Below are 12,432 nucleotides of genomic sequence, written 5' to 3' on the forward strand. Positions count from 1 at the left end.
CTTTCTCCCCTGTCTTCAGCACAAAGTGTACTTGGTCCCATATGAGCAATTCACTGTGGAGTTTTTGGAGCCAAAGGTCCATTGCATCAGTGCCCATGGAACATTATCGCTGAACAGGTACATCATATTTGTTTTATTGGTTTATTTCCACATAATTGCAATGAACAGCTTGTTTACAAAATATGAGAACTAACGAGGACTGTGCATGCTTAATTGTAGAAATGCCACAGAAAATGTTTTCTAAGTATGTGTTTAAAATCATTGCGATGTCTGGTGTGTTGTCTGAGCTTCGTATTTGATGTTCTCTAAGCTGCTGCTTGTTTGAAGTGATGTAGGGTCTCCTGCCTGAGCAGGAGATTGGACTAGGTCCCTTCCAATTCTGTCATTCTGTTGTTTTATTTTGATAAGAATCTGTAAAATGATTGGTCTGTTAATTTCACGTAGTGCTCAACTTACGACCACTTATTTAGTGACTGTTCAAAGTTATGACGGTGCTGAAAAGAGTGACTTACAACTGGTCCTCAGAGTTGTGACAGTTGCTGCGTCCTCACCATAAAAGGTAAAGGTAAAGGTTCCCCCGCACATGCGTGCTAGTCGTTTCCGACTCTAGGGGCCAGTACTCATCTCCGTTTCAAAGCCGAAGAGCCAGCGCTTGTCCGAGGACGTCTCCGTGGTCATGTGGCCGGCATGACTAGACGCCAAAGGCGCACGGAACGCTGTTACCTTCCCACCATAGTGGTCTCTATTTTTCTACTTGCATTTTTACGTGCTTTCGAACTGCTAGGTTGGCAGAAGCTGGGACGAGTAACAGGCGCTCACTTTGTTACACGGCACTCGGGATTCGACCCGCCAAACTGCCAACCTTCTGATCGACAAGCTCACCGTCCTAACCCACTGAGCCACCGCGTCCATGGTGAATGTTAAATGGAAAGGATTGTGGTTGATGTAGGAATGCTCTATGGTGCCATCTTTGGTAGATTTATTTATTTGCCATGTTTTTTTTTAAAAAAACCCTCTTCTTTCATGGAGTGACTAGGGCAGGGCTAGGCAACCTTGGCTCTTTTATGACTCATGGACTTCAACTCCCAGAATTCCTGAGCCAGCATGGCTCAGCTTGGAAACCTCTCCCTTTTCCCTCAGCATGGCTGGCTCAGGAATTCTGGGAGTTGAAGTCCACGAGTCATAAAAGAGCCAAGGTTGCCTGCCCCTGGACTAGGGCAAATGGTCCTTCTCTTCCTCCCCCTCCCCTCCGCCCTTTTAAGTATAAATGGAAGGATTTATATTTCCCCACCATCCAGTCAGAGCTGAAGAAGCTTCTTCGAGGAGAAACGAAACATCTTCAAAGGAAAAAAAAAGGTCCAGTTGCCTTCTGAAAAAGCACCTTTGGAATAACTAGAACCTGGATGGCTGAGAATCTCCACAGACAACAACTGCAGTGATTCATTTAAAACCGTGGCAGGAAAAGTCGTAAAATGGAGCAAAATTCAGTTAACAACTATCTTGTCCAACATGAGAACTGTTGGGCTCAATTGTGGTCATAACTTGAGGACTACCCAGTGCTTTTTTTTTTTTGTAAAAGAAAAAGGTGCCGGAACTCACACAGGTCATACAACCTGCCTTGCCTACCCTACAAGGTTCCATCCAAAAAAGGTGCCAGAACTCCGTTCTGAACGTTCTATGAGAAAAAAAGCCCTGAGACTACCTATATCAGACATGTCAAACACAAGGCCCAGGGGCCAGATCCGGCCCGCGAAGTGGTTTTATGCGGCCCGTGAAGCCATCCTGGAAACAGTGAGGGAACGGCCCCCACTGCCTTGGCCCTGGCCCAGAGACCCTCCTTCTGCCAGAGACCCTCAGATCTGACCCACTCCTGCCCAGGCCCCCATAGGCACCCTTGATGCGAACGATGCAGAGCTGGCCACGCCCACCCAGTAGGCCATACGCACTCTAGCCACGCCCACCCAGTAGGCCACGCCTACCCTGGCCATACCCACCCGGCCCCCTGAGGGCAACCGCAATGCTGATGCGGCCCTCGATGAAATTGAGTTTGACACCCCTGACCTATATTGTTTCAATCTTGGAACCAAACAAAGCATTCAAATTGTTTTAGGCAGAGGAGAGGACATGAATTACTCACTATCCTCATGTTCCCTTGTTTTGCGTCTCAGTGCCAGAAGGCTATGACACAAATGGACTTGATTACAGTTAAATGGGGAAGACAAAAGAGCATCCGTAGACGTAGAGGATCAAAAGAATCTGAATGAAAGTGCCCTTAGTAAAGTCAAGCCTCCATGCTTTGCTTTGCATTATAGTTACGCTCAATATTCTTTTGATGTCAATGTCTTGATAGAACAGCAGGCATTTTTTTCTTGACGGTAGAATTCCTGTTATTCTTGTTTTTGCCCACAGTAGTTCCTGCGTCCCATCAAGATATCAGAAAATTTCACAATCAGTTGTCCTGGAAGAAGGACAGTTGGTACCCATAGCTCCAGACTTGCCCCTAATTCATGCCATTGGCATCCCGCCCGAAGGCGGCCTGCCAGCTTCTGCACCGCAGCCTCCAACTTTGATTGACACATCTGCAAAACTCATTTTCTTAAGGCTGCCTCAGGTAACTATGGTTTGGGACATTCAGCTGGGGTGTGAAGAGGTCATACTTTCGTTGGATGTTTGATTTGTTTTTGTTTGTTTTTTAGTAACTCTTTTAGTAATTGTCTAATTTTACTTTTCATTCTTGAAGTTTGCTGTGGGGCTAAACGTGATGTAACTCAGGTTGGTTCTCCCACTGCCAGAAGAGTGGAGACAGCTGCTAACAGTGTGTTAAAAGTGTGTCCCACTTTTTTTAGAGTGGTGCAGTATAAAGCCATGCCGTCTTTGGCTAGCCATAGGAGTCAGGGGTCAGTTACTCTCTGTTGTAAAATAATGCAGGGTCTGTAAACCTTTTCAGTAAATAATACATAAATAAACAGCATTAGGAGAAATGGTTGGGCAGACTTTGCATTTGAAAAGAATGAAACTGAAAAACAAATTTACATTCTATATATGGCGGATATAAAGTCAAGTACTGCTTGACTTACGACCATTTTGTTCAGTCACTGTTCAAAATAAAGACAACATTTAAAGAAGGGACATTATGGCCACTGCAATGCTCCCATAGTCATGTGAACAAAATTCGGGCACTTGGCAATCTCCTGCAGTGTCCCCCATCCTCCATCCTATTTCCCCACCACCACATCCGTCCCACCCCACTGGGTACCACCTCCACCATCAAAGCTCGGACATTTATCTTTTCTATAGTTCTCCCCCATCCCTGAAGCCCTGTGAGCTCTGGTTAATGATTCGTGTGGTTGCTTAACAACTGCAACCGGGAGAGTAAGAACTGGGGTTGTTAAGTGAGGCAATCATGTGGATGCCTTACAATTTGTGACCGTAACGATCAGGTTACATTTGGTTGTAAGTCGAGGACGAGCTGTATATTTCTCCTGAAATGTGATGATGAATGATGGGTGGACAATGTCTGTCTGTTTCTCCTTCTCTGTGCATTTAGAGTGTCAGGGCTTTGAATGAGTTCTCAAGACAGACATCATCAGCATGAAACTGTAATAGCCAGTCCCTTTGCCATAGGTAGATAGCATCGTCAAGATCTCATTCCATTGAGGATGTGGTCCTCAATGGAACTGCATCTACATGGGGGGAAGTGTGCAGTGTGGTGCCCCAGGGCTCTGTTCTGGGCCCAGGGCTCTTCAACATCTTCATCAATGATTTGAGTGTGGAGATAGATGGGGAACTCGTCAAATTTGCAGACGACACCAAACTGGCAGAAATAGCCAACACTCCAGAAGATAGGCTTAGGATTCAGAAGGATCTTGACAGACTTGAACATTGGGCGCTATCTAACAAAATGAAATTCAATGGTGAAAAAAGTAAGGTTCTACATTTAGGCAAGAAAAACCAAATGCACAGGTACAGTATAGGTGGTACCTTGCTCAATAGTAGTAACTGTGAGAGGGATCTTGGAGTCCTAGTTGACAATCACCTAATTAAGAGCCAGCAATGTGCTGCAGCTACCAAAAAGGCCAACATAATGCATTAACAGAGGGATAGAATCAAGATCACGTGAAGTGTTACCAATTTACAATGTCTTGGTAAGGCCACACTTGGAATACTGCATCCAGTTTTGGTCACCACGATGTAAAAAAAGATGTTGAGACTCTAAAAAGAGTACAGAGAAGAGCAACAAAGATTATTAGGAGACTGGAGGCTAAAACGTATGGTTGCTGGAATTGGGTATGTCTAGTTTAATGAAGAGAAAGACGAAGGGGGACATGATAGCAGTCTTCCAATATCTCAGGGGCTGCCACAAAGAAGAGGGAGTCAAGCTATTCTCCAAAGTGCCTGAAGGCAGGACAAGAAGCAATGGATGGAAACTAATCAAGGAGAGAAGCAACCTAAGGAGAAATTTCCTGACAGTTAGAACAATTAATCAGTGGATCAGCTTGCCTCCAGAAGTTGTGAATGCTCCAATACTGGAAGATTTAAGAAGAGACTGGACAGCCATTTGTCTGAAATGGTGTAGGGCTTCCTTGCTGAGCATGGGGTTGGACTAGATGACCTCCAAATTCCCTTCCAACATCCTCAGCAGCATTATCATCATCATCATCATCATCATCATCATCATCATCATCATCATCATCATCATTATTATTATTATTATTATTATTATTATTATTATTATTATTATTATTATCTCATTCCTCTTCCTAAGCAGTTGGCAAGAAGCAGGGATGGGTGATCTTCATGTCATTTTCTCACTGAACTGAGAAGCAAAATTTCTGGTCATGGTGTGGGTCTGCCAAAATGAGTGGCTCATTACTTATAAAATCAATAGCTGGAGGAAAATAGGAAAAGAGCTTATAAGCACTAGATCTCACCTTTTACAAACCTTCATAGGCATAGGGATGCTGAAGGTGAGCACAAAATAAATGGTAAATTCTCTGATGGATGAGAACTGGGAGCCTGGCACTCAGGCAGATCAGCCATCAGCAGGCACATAGAGATAAACAACATCTACACACCATTCAAAAGAGACAATCGAAAAGCCACAAAGGAAACAAAAAGACCAAATCACCAACAGCAATCAGATGAGCAGAAATAAACACCCAGATTAACATGTCTATAGAAATTCACAATCATCCAGTTAACGGTTGTCTGAAAGTTGCTTTTCCAAAAGGCAACTGCACTTTTCTTGGTTTATCTCCTTGAAAACTGAAGAAGCTTCTCGGATGAGAAGCGAAACATTTTCAAGGGAAAAAATAAAGAAAGTCCAGTTGCCTTTTGGAAATGCACTTTTGGGACACCCAAATTAAGACCAGAGCAACAATCAAGAAGTAAACAATATCCCAATCAAGAGTACCAACTCAGACAAAGGCAAACAGTAAACAACAGCCTAGTCACAGAACCACCAAGATCACTTCCACCAAGACCAATAGGGCAAGCCACCAGTACCGTATATAAACAGAGAGTAAACCCTATTCCATTCTAGCACTGATGATGTTTCCTAGTTTGGTAATGAAATGTCTTCAAGAAAACCACTAACTTTAGAGAGCAAAAAGGACTCCCCAGTTCCATTCTGAGCTACTAATATTTTATTTTTCCTTTTATTTTTATTCCATTTATATCCCGCCCTTCTCCGAAGACTCAGGGCGGCTTACAAGCTTAGCAGTAGCCTTCATTCTATGTATATGCCTGCTTATTACGGCTTTCACACACACCCCAAGCGGCATTATTACAAAGTCAGCTTAATTGCCCCCAACAATCTGGGTCCTTCCAAATGGTAGTATTTCCTTCCAAATGGTAGTATTTCTGACAAAGGAAAGCAACGGCTTTTAGCCCATGTTTCCACTAACTGATAAAGACATTTTCTGTTTACTAGAGGTACCTGCAGGGTAAATATAATATTAATCAATTTTTATCCCTACGTCAGTTTCTTGGAAGACTCAATTCTGCCATGAATGCTGAGGCACATAGCCCATTCTGGAACCATCACGGTGACTTGAAATAGAAATTCGTGACACCAAAAGGATAGACTAGAGATTTTCTTCTTTGTTTTCTTTCAGACAGCTGTTGTGCTAAACGGCCATATTCAGAGTCCGGGACGCTATGCTTTCATCCTGCATTGTTATCAGCCTGGTCACCCAACTTTCCCTGTCGAAGTGTTGATCAACGGAGGGCGAATTTGGCAGGGTGAGTTGCAGGGCGTGGTGTGTCTCTCTTCAGGAGTAAAGCCACGTACAGATGTTGTGGGTACCTGTCATCTAGATGCATACAATCATAGAATGTAAATCAGCGTTTCTCAGCCTTCTCAATTCTAAGATGTCTGGACTTCAACTCCCAGAATTCCCCAGCCAGCATGAGGAATTGAAGTCCACACATCTTAAAGTTGACAAGGGTGGAAATTGTCCAACCTCTATGCTACCAGACGCAATCCCCCAGCCATATCATGCCTCAATTGAAACAGAGGAAAATCCATCACTTTTTTGAGTTTTTCTACTTTTGATACTATGAATCAGAGGTCCCCAACCTTTTGGGCACCAGGGACCGGTTCCGTGGAGAGAGGTTTTTCCGCGGACCGGAGGGTGCGTGGTTTTGTATGGTGCCTGCATCTCGCGGATGGGGCTTTGCTTGTGTGTGTGGACCAGTTGCTGGCATGCCTTATCCCAGTACTGGTCCACGGAGCGGGGGTTGAGGACCCCTGCTTTGAATGGTATCTCTGCCTTTCTTATTTCTTAGCCTTCTTAGGTTAAAGATTTATTTATTTATTTATTTATTTATTTTATTTATTGATGGGATTTATATCCCGCCCTATCTCCCGAAGGACTCAGGGCGGCTAACAACAAAACATATAATAAGTACAGAAATCAAGATAAAAAAATAAAATTGAAATCATCTGTGCAATAAATTAAAATTAAAGAATTAAAAATAAATTAAGATTCTAAATATAAATTAATTAAAATGCCTGTGTCCAGGTCAGCCTGGTGGAACAGGAGTGTTTTGAGGCCGCGGCGAAAGGATTGGAGGTTTTGGGTCATCCGAAGCTCAGGGGGGAGCTGATTCCATAGGGTTGGCGCTCCCACCGAGAAGGCCCTCCCCCTGGGGGTCGCCAGCCGACATTGCCTAGCTGACGGTACCCTGAGGAGGCCTTCTCTGTGTGAGCGTACTGGACGATGGGAATTCGTTCCCGGCAGCAGATGGTCCTGCAAGTATCCCGGGCCTAAGCCATGTAGGGCTTTAAAGGTAAGTACCAGCACCTTAAATCTCACCCGGAGGGCAACTGGTAGCCAATGCAGCTCACGCAGGAGGGGTGTAATATGGGAGTATTGGGGAGCTCCCATCACAACCCGTGCAGCTGCATTCTGCACCAGCTGAAGCCTCCGGGTGGTCTTCAAGGGCAGCCCCATGTAGAGAGCATTACAGTAATCAATACGGGAGGTGACGAGTGCGTGGGTGACTGTACGTAGGGCATCTCGGTCCAAAAAGGGGCGCAATTGGTATATAAGACGAATCTGTGCAAATGCCCCCCTAGCCACGGCTCCAATGTGATCTTCAAAACTGAGTTGTGAGTCTAGGAGGACGCCCAGATTGCGTGCTCTGTCAATGGGAGGCAACATCTCTCCTCCTATAGTCAGAGATGGAACCTCTTGGACTAAACGAGATGACGGTATGTACAGATATTATAGATGTTGATTTGTCTGGGCCTTATACTGGAAACTCCCCTCTATAGGGAAGTTAATAATTTGTGTCACAACACAAATTGACTACAAGAAGGCAAAACAGCTGATTTGATTCTTACTGGAATTTGACAGGCGTACATAGATCCCTGTTTCAGGTCTTCTTACACCTGACAAATAGTGAACATGATTACTGTTATTCTGTTTTATTCCTAACTGGTCTACAGGTAATCCTCGACTTATCACCATAATTGAGCCCAAAATTTCTGTTGCTAACGAAGACAGTTGTTAAGCAAGTTTTGCCCCATTTTATGACCTTTTTTTGCCACAGTGAATCCCTGCAGTTGTTAAATTAGTAACACGGTTGTTAAGTGAATCTGGCTCCCCCATTGACTTTGCTTGGCAGAAGGTCGCAAAAGCTCATCACATGACATCTGGACACTGCAACCGTCATAAATATGAGTCAGTTGCCAAGCGTCTGAATTTTGATCATGTGACCACGGGGATGCTACAGTGGCTGTGTGAAAAATAGGTCACTTTTGCAGTGCTGTTGTAATTTTGAATGGTCACTAAATGAACTGTTGTAAATCGAGGACTACCTGTTGAAATGTATATAAGGAGATTGTCTGATTGGCAGGGCATTTAAGATGTGTACTTCAATTCCCATATTTCCTCAGGCAACCATGCTGGCGGGGGAATTCTGGGAGTTGAAGTCCGCAAGTTTTAAAGTTGCCAAAGTTGGACACCCATGTCCAAAAACAAAATAAATTCAGTTGATTGGAGCAGGATTACTTTCTGACCTTTTTCAGGACAAGCTAATGCCACTTTCTGCCCACATGGATATGGTTGCCGGAGTCTGGTGGTTGCAGAAAACCAAATCGTTCTGGATATCACAGAAAAGGATCTGAGTGTAATAATCCGTGTGCCAGCAGACCGGCATCTTTGGGTGGTATGTTCCTGTCTTAAAAATCCTTGCTCTTTCTTTGATGTTCATTCAAACACGTAATCAGATGAGCTAAGCCTGTGTTCTCACCAGGTTAAGACAGAATAACTTTAGACAAAATGCAAAGTTTTAAAGCTGAGCTCTGCTCATCTGGTCTCAAGTCACTTAAGGACATAACCAGCATTCCTTGTTTGTGGTTTCCTCTCTTCTTTAACAAGCAGCGTGATATAATTTACGGCCACCAGGCAGTGCTGCTCACTATCTAATAAAAGTACAGCTTGACTCATTTTGTTGCAGGGAATTTTTCTGGCATACGAAATCAGCCAGCTGCCACGTCGAGATCTCTCTGCTTCCTGTGGATTTGCTTTTCTAGCTTCTCTGCTGGAAATTCGAATTTTTCTTAAAAGATTAAGCACACAGTGATTAGGAAATGAATCATTGTTCTAGCTATCGCAATAAAAGGCGGTCCTTTTCACAAATGGAGGAAAAAATTGTTCCAGTACTTTGGATTCTAGATGAGTGTGGAGAAAACTTTAGAAAATTCTAGCCCCGTAGTGGTGAACCTATGGCACGCGTGCCACAGGTGGCCCGTGGAGCCCTCTCTGTGGGCACGCATGCCGTCGCCCCAGTCCTAGGCCTTCAGCTGGGTTTTATAACACCTTTTCGCTTTGGGCTTCCGCCGTGTGCCAAAAAAAAAAGTTTCAATCAATCAATTTCAACTTCTTAGTCCCACCCAGTCTGCTATTACCACCGCAGCCATGCCCACCCAATTGGCCACACCCACCCAATGAGCACCTACCCCGCAGCCGACGATACATAAGTGGGTTTTGGGTTGCAGTTTGGGCACTCGGTCTCTAAACGTTTCGCCATCACTGTTCTAGCCTATGGAGATTCCCAGTCATCCCAAGTCAGAAAATTTAGAACTTCCAAAAATTCTGACCCTGTTTTCTCTTCATCTCTTAGAGGTCTGTGCTTCTTAAGAAAATCCGGATAAAGTAAACCTGAGTTACGTTCATGGCTCCTCGTTCACCATAAAAATTGTGGTTTTTCAATCCTTCACCTTAGCTTCAGTCCTTTTAATTGTGGCATAGCAGAGAAAACTCCCTTTTGGTCATTAAACCTTTTTTTTCCTATCGGAAAACAGTCCAAATGATGGATCTACAAAACACACGCCTAAGTAAAAAAAAATTCACACAATGCAAAGATCAGCATTTCTATGTGAAGTTGGGTTTTTGAAGGAGAAGCCATACATTTCAATAGTGACTACTTCACACCACCACCCAGCACAGATCAACTCCGTAGCCAAGACACTCATCTCCAGAACAAAACACCTAGCTGACGAACAACATCAAAAAACCGAACTACACACTCTCACTAATGTACTAACAGCCAATGGATTCCAAAGAAACACGATTACCAACTTAATCCGAAGAGAGACACCCACAAAAACCCAAGACAGAGAACAAGAAAATGGCAAAGCCCTCCTCCCATACTTAAAAGGGACCACAGACAGAATCAGCAAGGTCCTCCAAAAACACAACATCAAAACAGCATTCTACACAGACAGAAAAATATCCACCATCCTAAGAAACCCCAAAGACATAATTGGCTTAGAAAACCAAGGAGTATACGAAATCCCATGCACCACCTGCCCCACCACATACATCGGACAGACCAACAGAAGAATAAGTGCACGCATTGAAGAGCACAAAAACTCACTCAGAAAAGGAGAACAAACTTCATCCCTGGTCCAACACTTTGAAGCCACGGGACATGAAATTGATTTTAAAAAAACCAAAACTATCGCCAAAATTGAACATTTTAACAACAGAATAATCAGAGAAGCCATTGAGATAGAAAAACGCCCCCACAGCATAAACAAACGAGATGATACCTCTCGCCTACCAACCATTTGGAAACCCGCCTTGATTGACAGACGAGTCCCAACCACCAAGAATGATAGACCCAAACTCATGATAACACCACATGACATCACCACCACACAACCATTCAAAAAGCAAATCCGAACCCACAATGATAACGAGGCACAACCACAAAACAGAAACCTAACTACAGCTGCAACATCAGCCACTTTAAACCCCTCCAAACCACACAATAAGCAAACTGACACCCACTATAAAAACATGGCACCACCACAAACACGAAGCCGAACAAAAGCAGCACAACTCACCAGCTCAGGTCTAAGGCTGGCAGCTGAGACCAGCCCATCCACTCAAAATACACCCCCACCCAATCAGAACACACCCACCATTCAAAACACACTCCCACCCAATCAGAACACACTTACTCCCCCACCCAATCAGAGCACACCTCCACCCACAGAACACACCCCCTCTGGCAGTTTAAAAAAGAGGAACAAACAGGCACATGCTTCTCCCAGAAGAAGGAAGCAGAAGCCACCAGCCTGATGATGACGGATGGGATTCCGTCGAAACGTCGCCCCTACACCTTTAGTTCTACGCGGGGAAAAACCCGAATAACCAAAGATCCATATATATATATATATATATATATATATATATGTGTGTGTGTGTGTGTGTGTGTGTGTGTGTGTGTGTGTGTGTGTCTGTGTGTCTGTGTGTTTGTGTGTCTGTGTGTCTGTGTGTGTGTGTGTGTGTGTGTGTGTGTGTAATATTTGTCAAGTCATTTGAATATGCCTTGCTAATTAACTCTTTCTTTCCTGTTTTGCCTAACTCAAGGCTATCCACAGGATATAGTCACAACTTATGACAGCTCATTATTTGTGTAAATTATTCAAATTGCTAATAAAGAATTTTTTTTTTAGGGAGGCTGAAATGAAGTTCGAAATGATCATTTCAGCCTCCCTAAAAAAAAATCTTTATTAGCAATTTGAATAATTTACATATATATATATAGTTATTGTTATTGTAATTCTAATTGTAGGATTATATTCTCGTGGTTCCTGAAAGCATCTATGGCTCCAACTATCTTTTGGAAGAACCCCTGGACAAATCCTACGATTTCATCAGCAGCTGTGGAGTCAACGGTTTCTACATCAAGTGAGATTGAAAATAAGGGTCTGGGTTGTTTCAGCTGGAATTTTCTCTTAAGTTTTAGAGCCAATTCCCAACATTTTTTTGGAGACACCCACTAACAAGCTTTATATGATCTTCAGATCTTTCACTGTGGGATCTTCCGAACCAGTAAACAGTTGCATGCGATTCCTTGACCTCCCACAGCCACAAAAATATTTTTAGTAGAACTGGGACTTGGTAAGAAATAAGCAATCCCATAATTACATTTTCACCCTTGCTCAGGGTTTGATCCTTGCCCGTTCTATCTGGACAGTGATCCAGTCAATCTAGGACTGGATTCCCGGATTCTTTGGATCTTCCACTTGCTCTGCTAGCAATCTAGACTCAATATGAATGTCACAGGTTCCCAAGTCTGGATAATATTGCGGTCTGGGATCTCCCCCACATGATGTCTAAATAGTACTCTGATTGCTGGAAGTCCGATTGGAGCAAGACCACGCTGGAAATCTACCAACCTTTGACTTCACTCCTGCTCTTCTCAGACACAGCAGAAGTGAATTCGGGCAACAGTGCTGTTTTAAGTGTGCGAGCCTGCCAGTATTTCCTTCCTCCAAATAATTCTCTTCCCCAGCCTGGCCCACAAGACCCAGCTTCCCTCTTTTAAGTGATTGGCTTTATTTATTTATTTGATTCAACAGAGGGCTACTCGGTTGCAAGCCACTCTGAGCATCTTGCAGTACACTAA

At 43.7% G+C, this 12,432-nt stretch overlaps 1 protein-coding gene across 1 annotated transcript in view; it reads left to right on the forward strand.

Moving 5' to 3' along the window:
* The window catches only part of LAMA5 (laminin subunit alpha 5), a 240,553-nt gene that overhangs the window by 153,915 nt on the left and 74,206 nt on the right, over positions 1-12,432 (forward strand). The window contains exons 29-33 of the mRNA XM_081322853.1: positions 20-117; positions 2,410-2,611; positions 6,117-6,243; positions 8,537-8,676; positions 11,596-11,711. Of these exons, the coding sequence (XP_081178979.1) occupies positions 20-117; positions 2,410-2,611; positions 6,117-6,243; positions 8,537-8,676; positions 11,596-11,711 (683 nt within the window). The remainder of the gene's footprint in view (positions 1-19; positions 118-2,409; positions 2,612-6,116; positions 6,244-8,536; positions 8,677-11,595; positions 11,712-12,432) is intronic.

The sequence above is a fragment of the Vipera berus genome, assembly GCF_964194415.1.
Source record: "Vipera berus genome assembly, chromosome: 3".
Lineage (NCBI taxonomy): Eukaryota > Metazoa > Chordata > Lepidosauria > Squamata > Viperidae > Vipera > Vipera berus.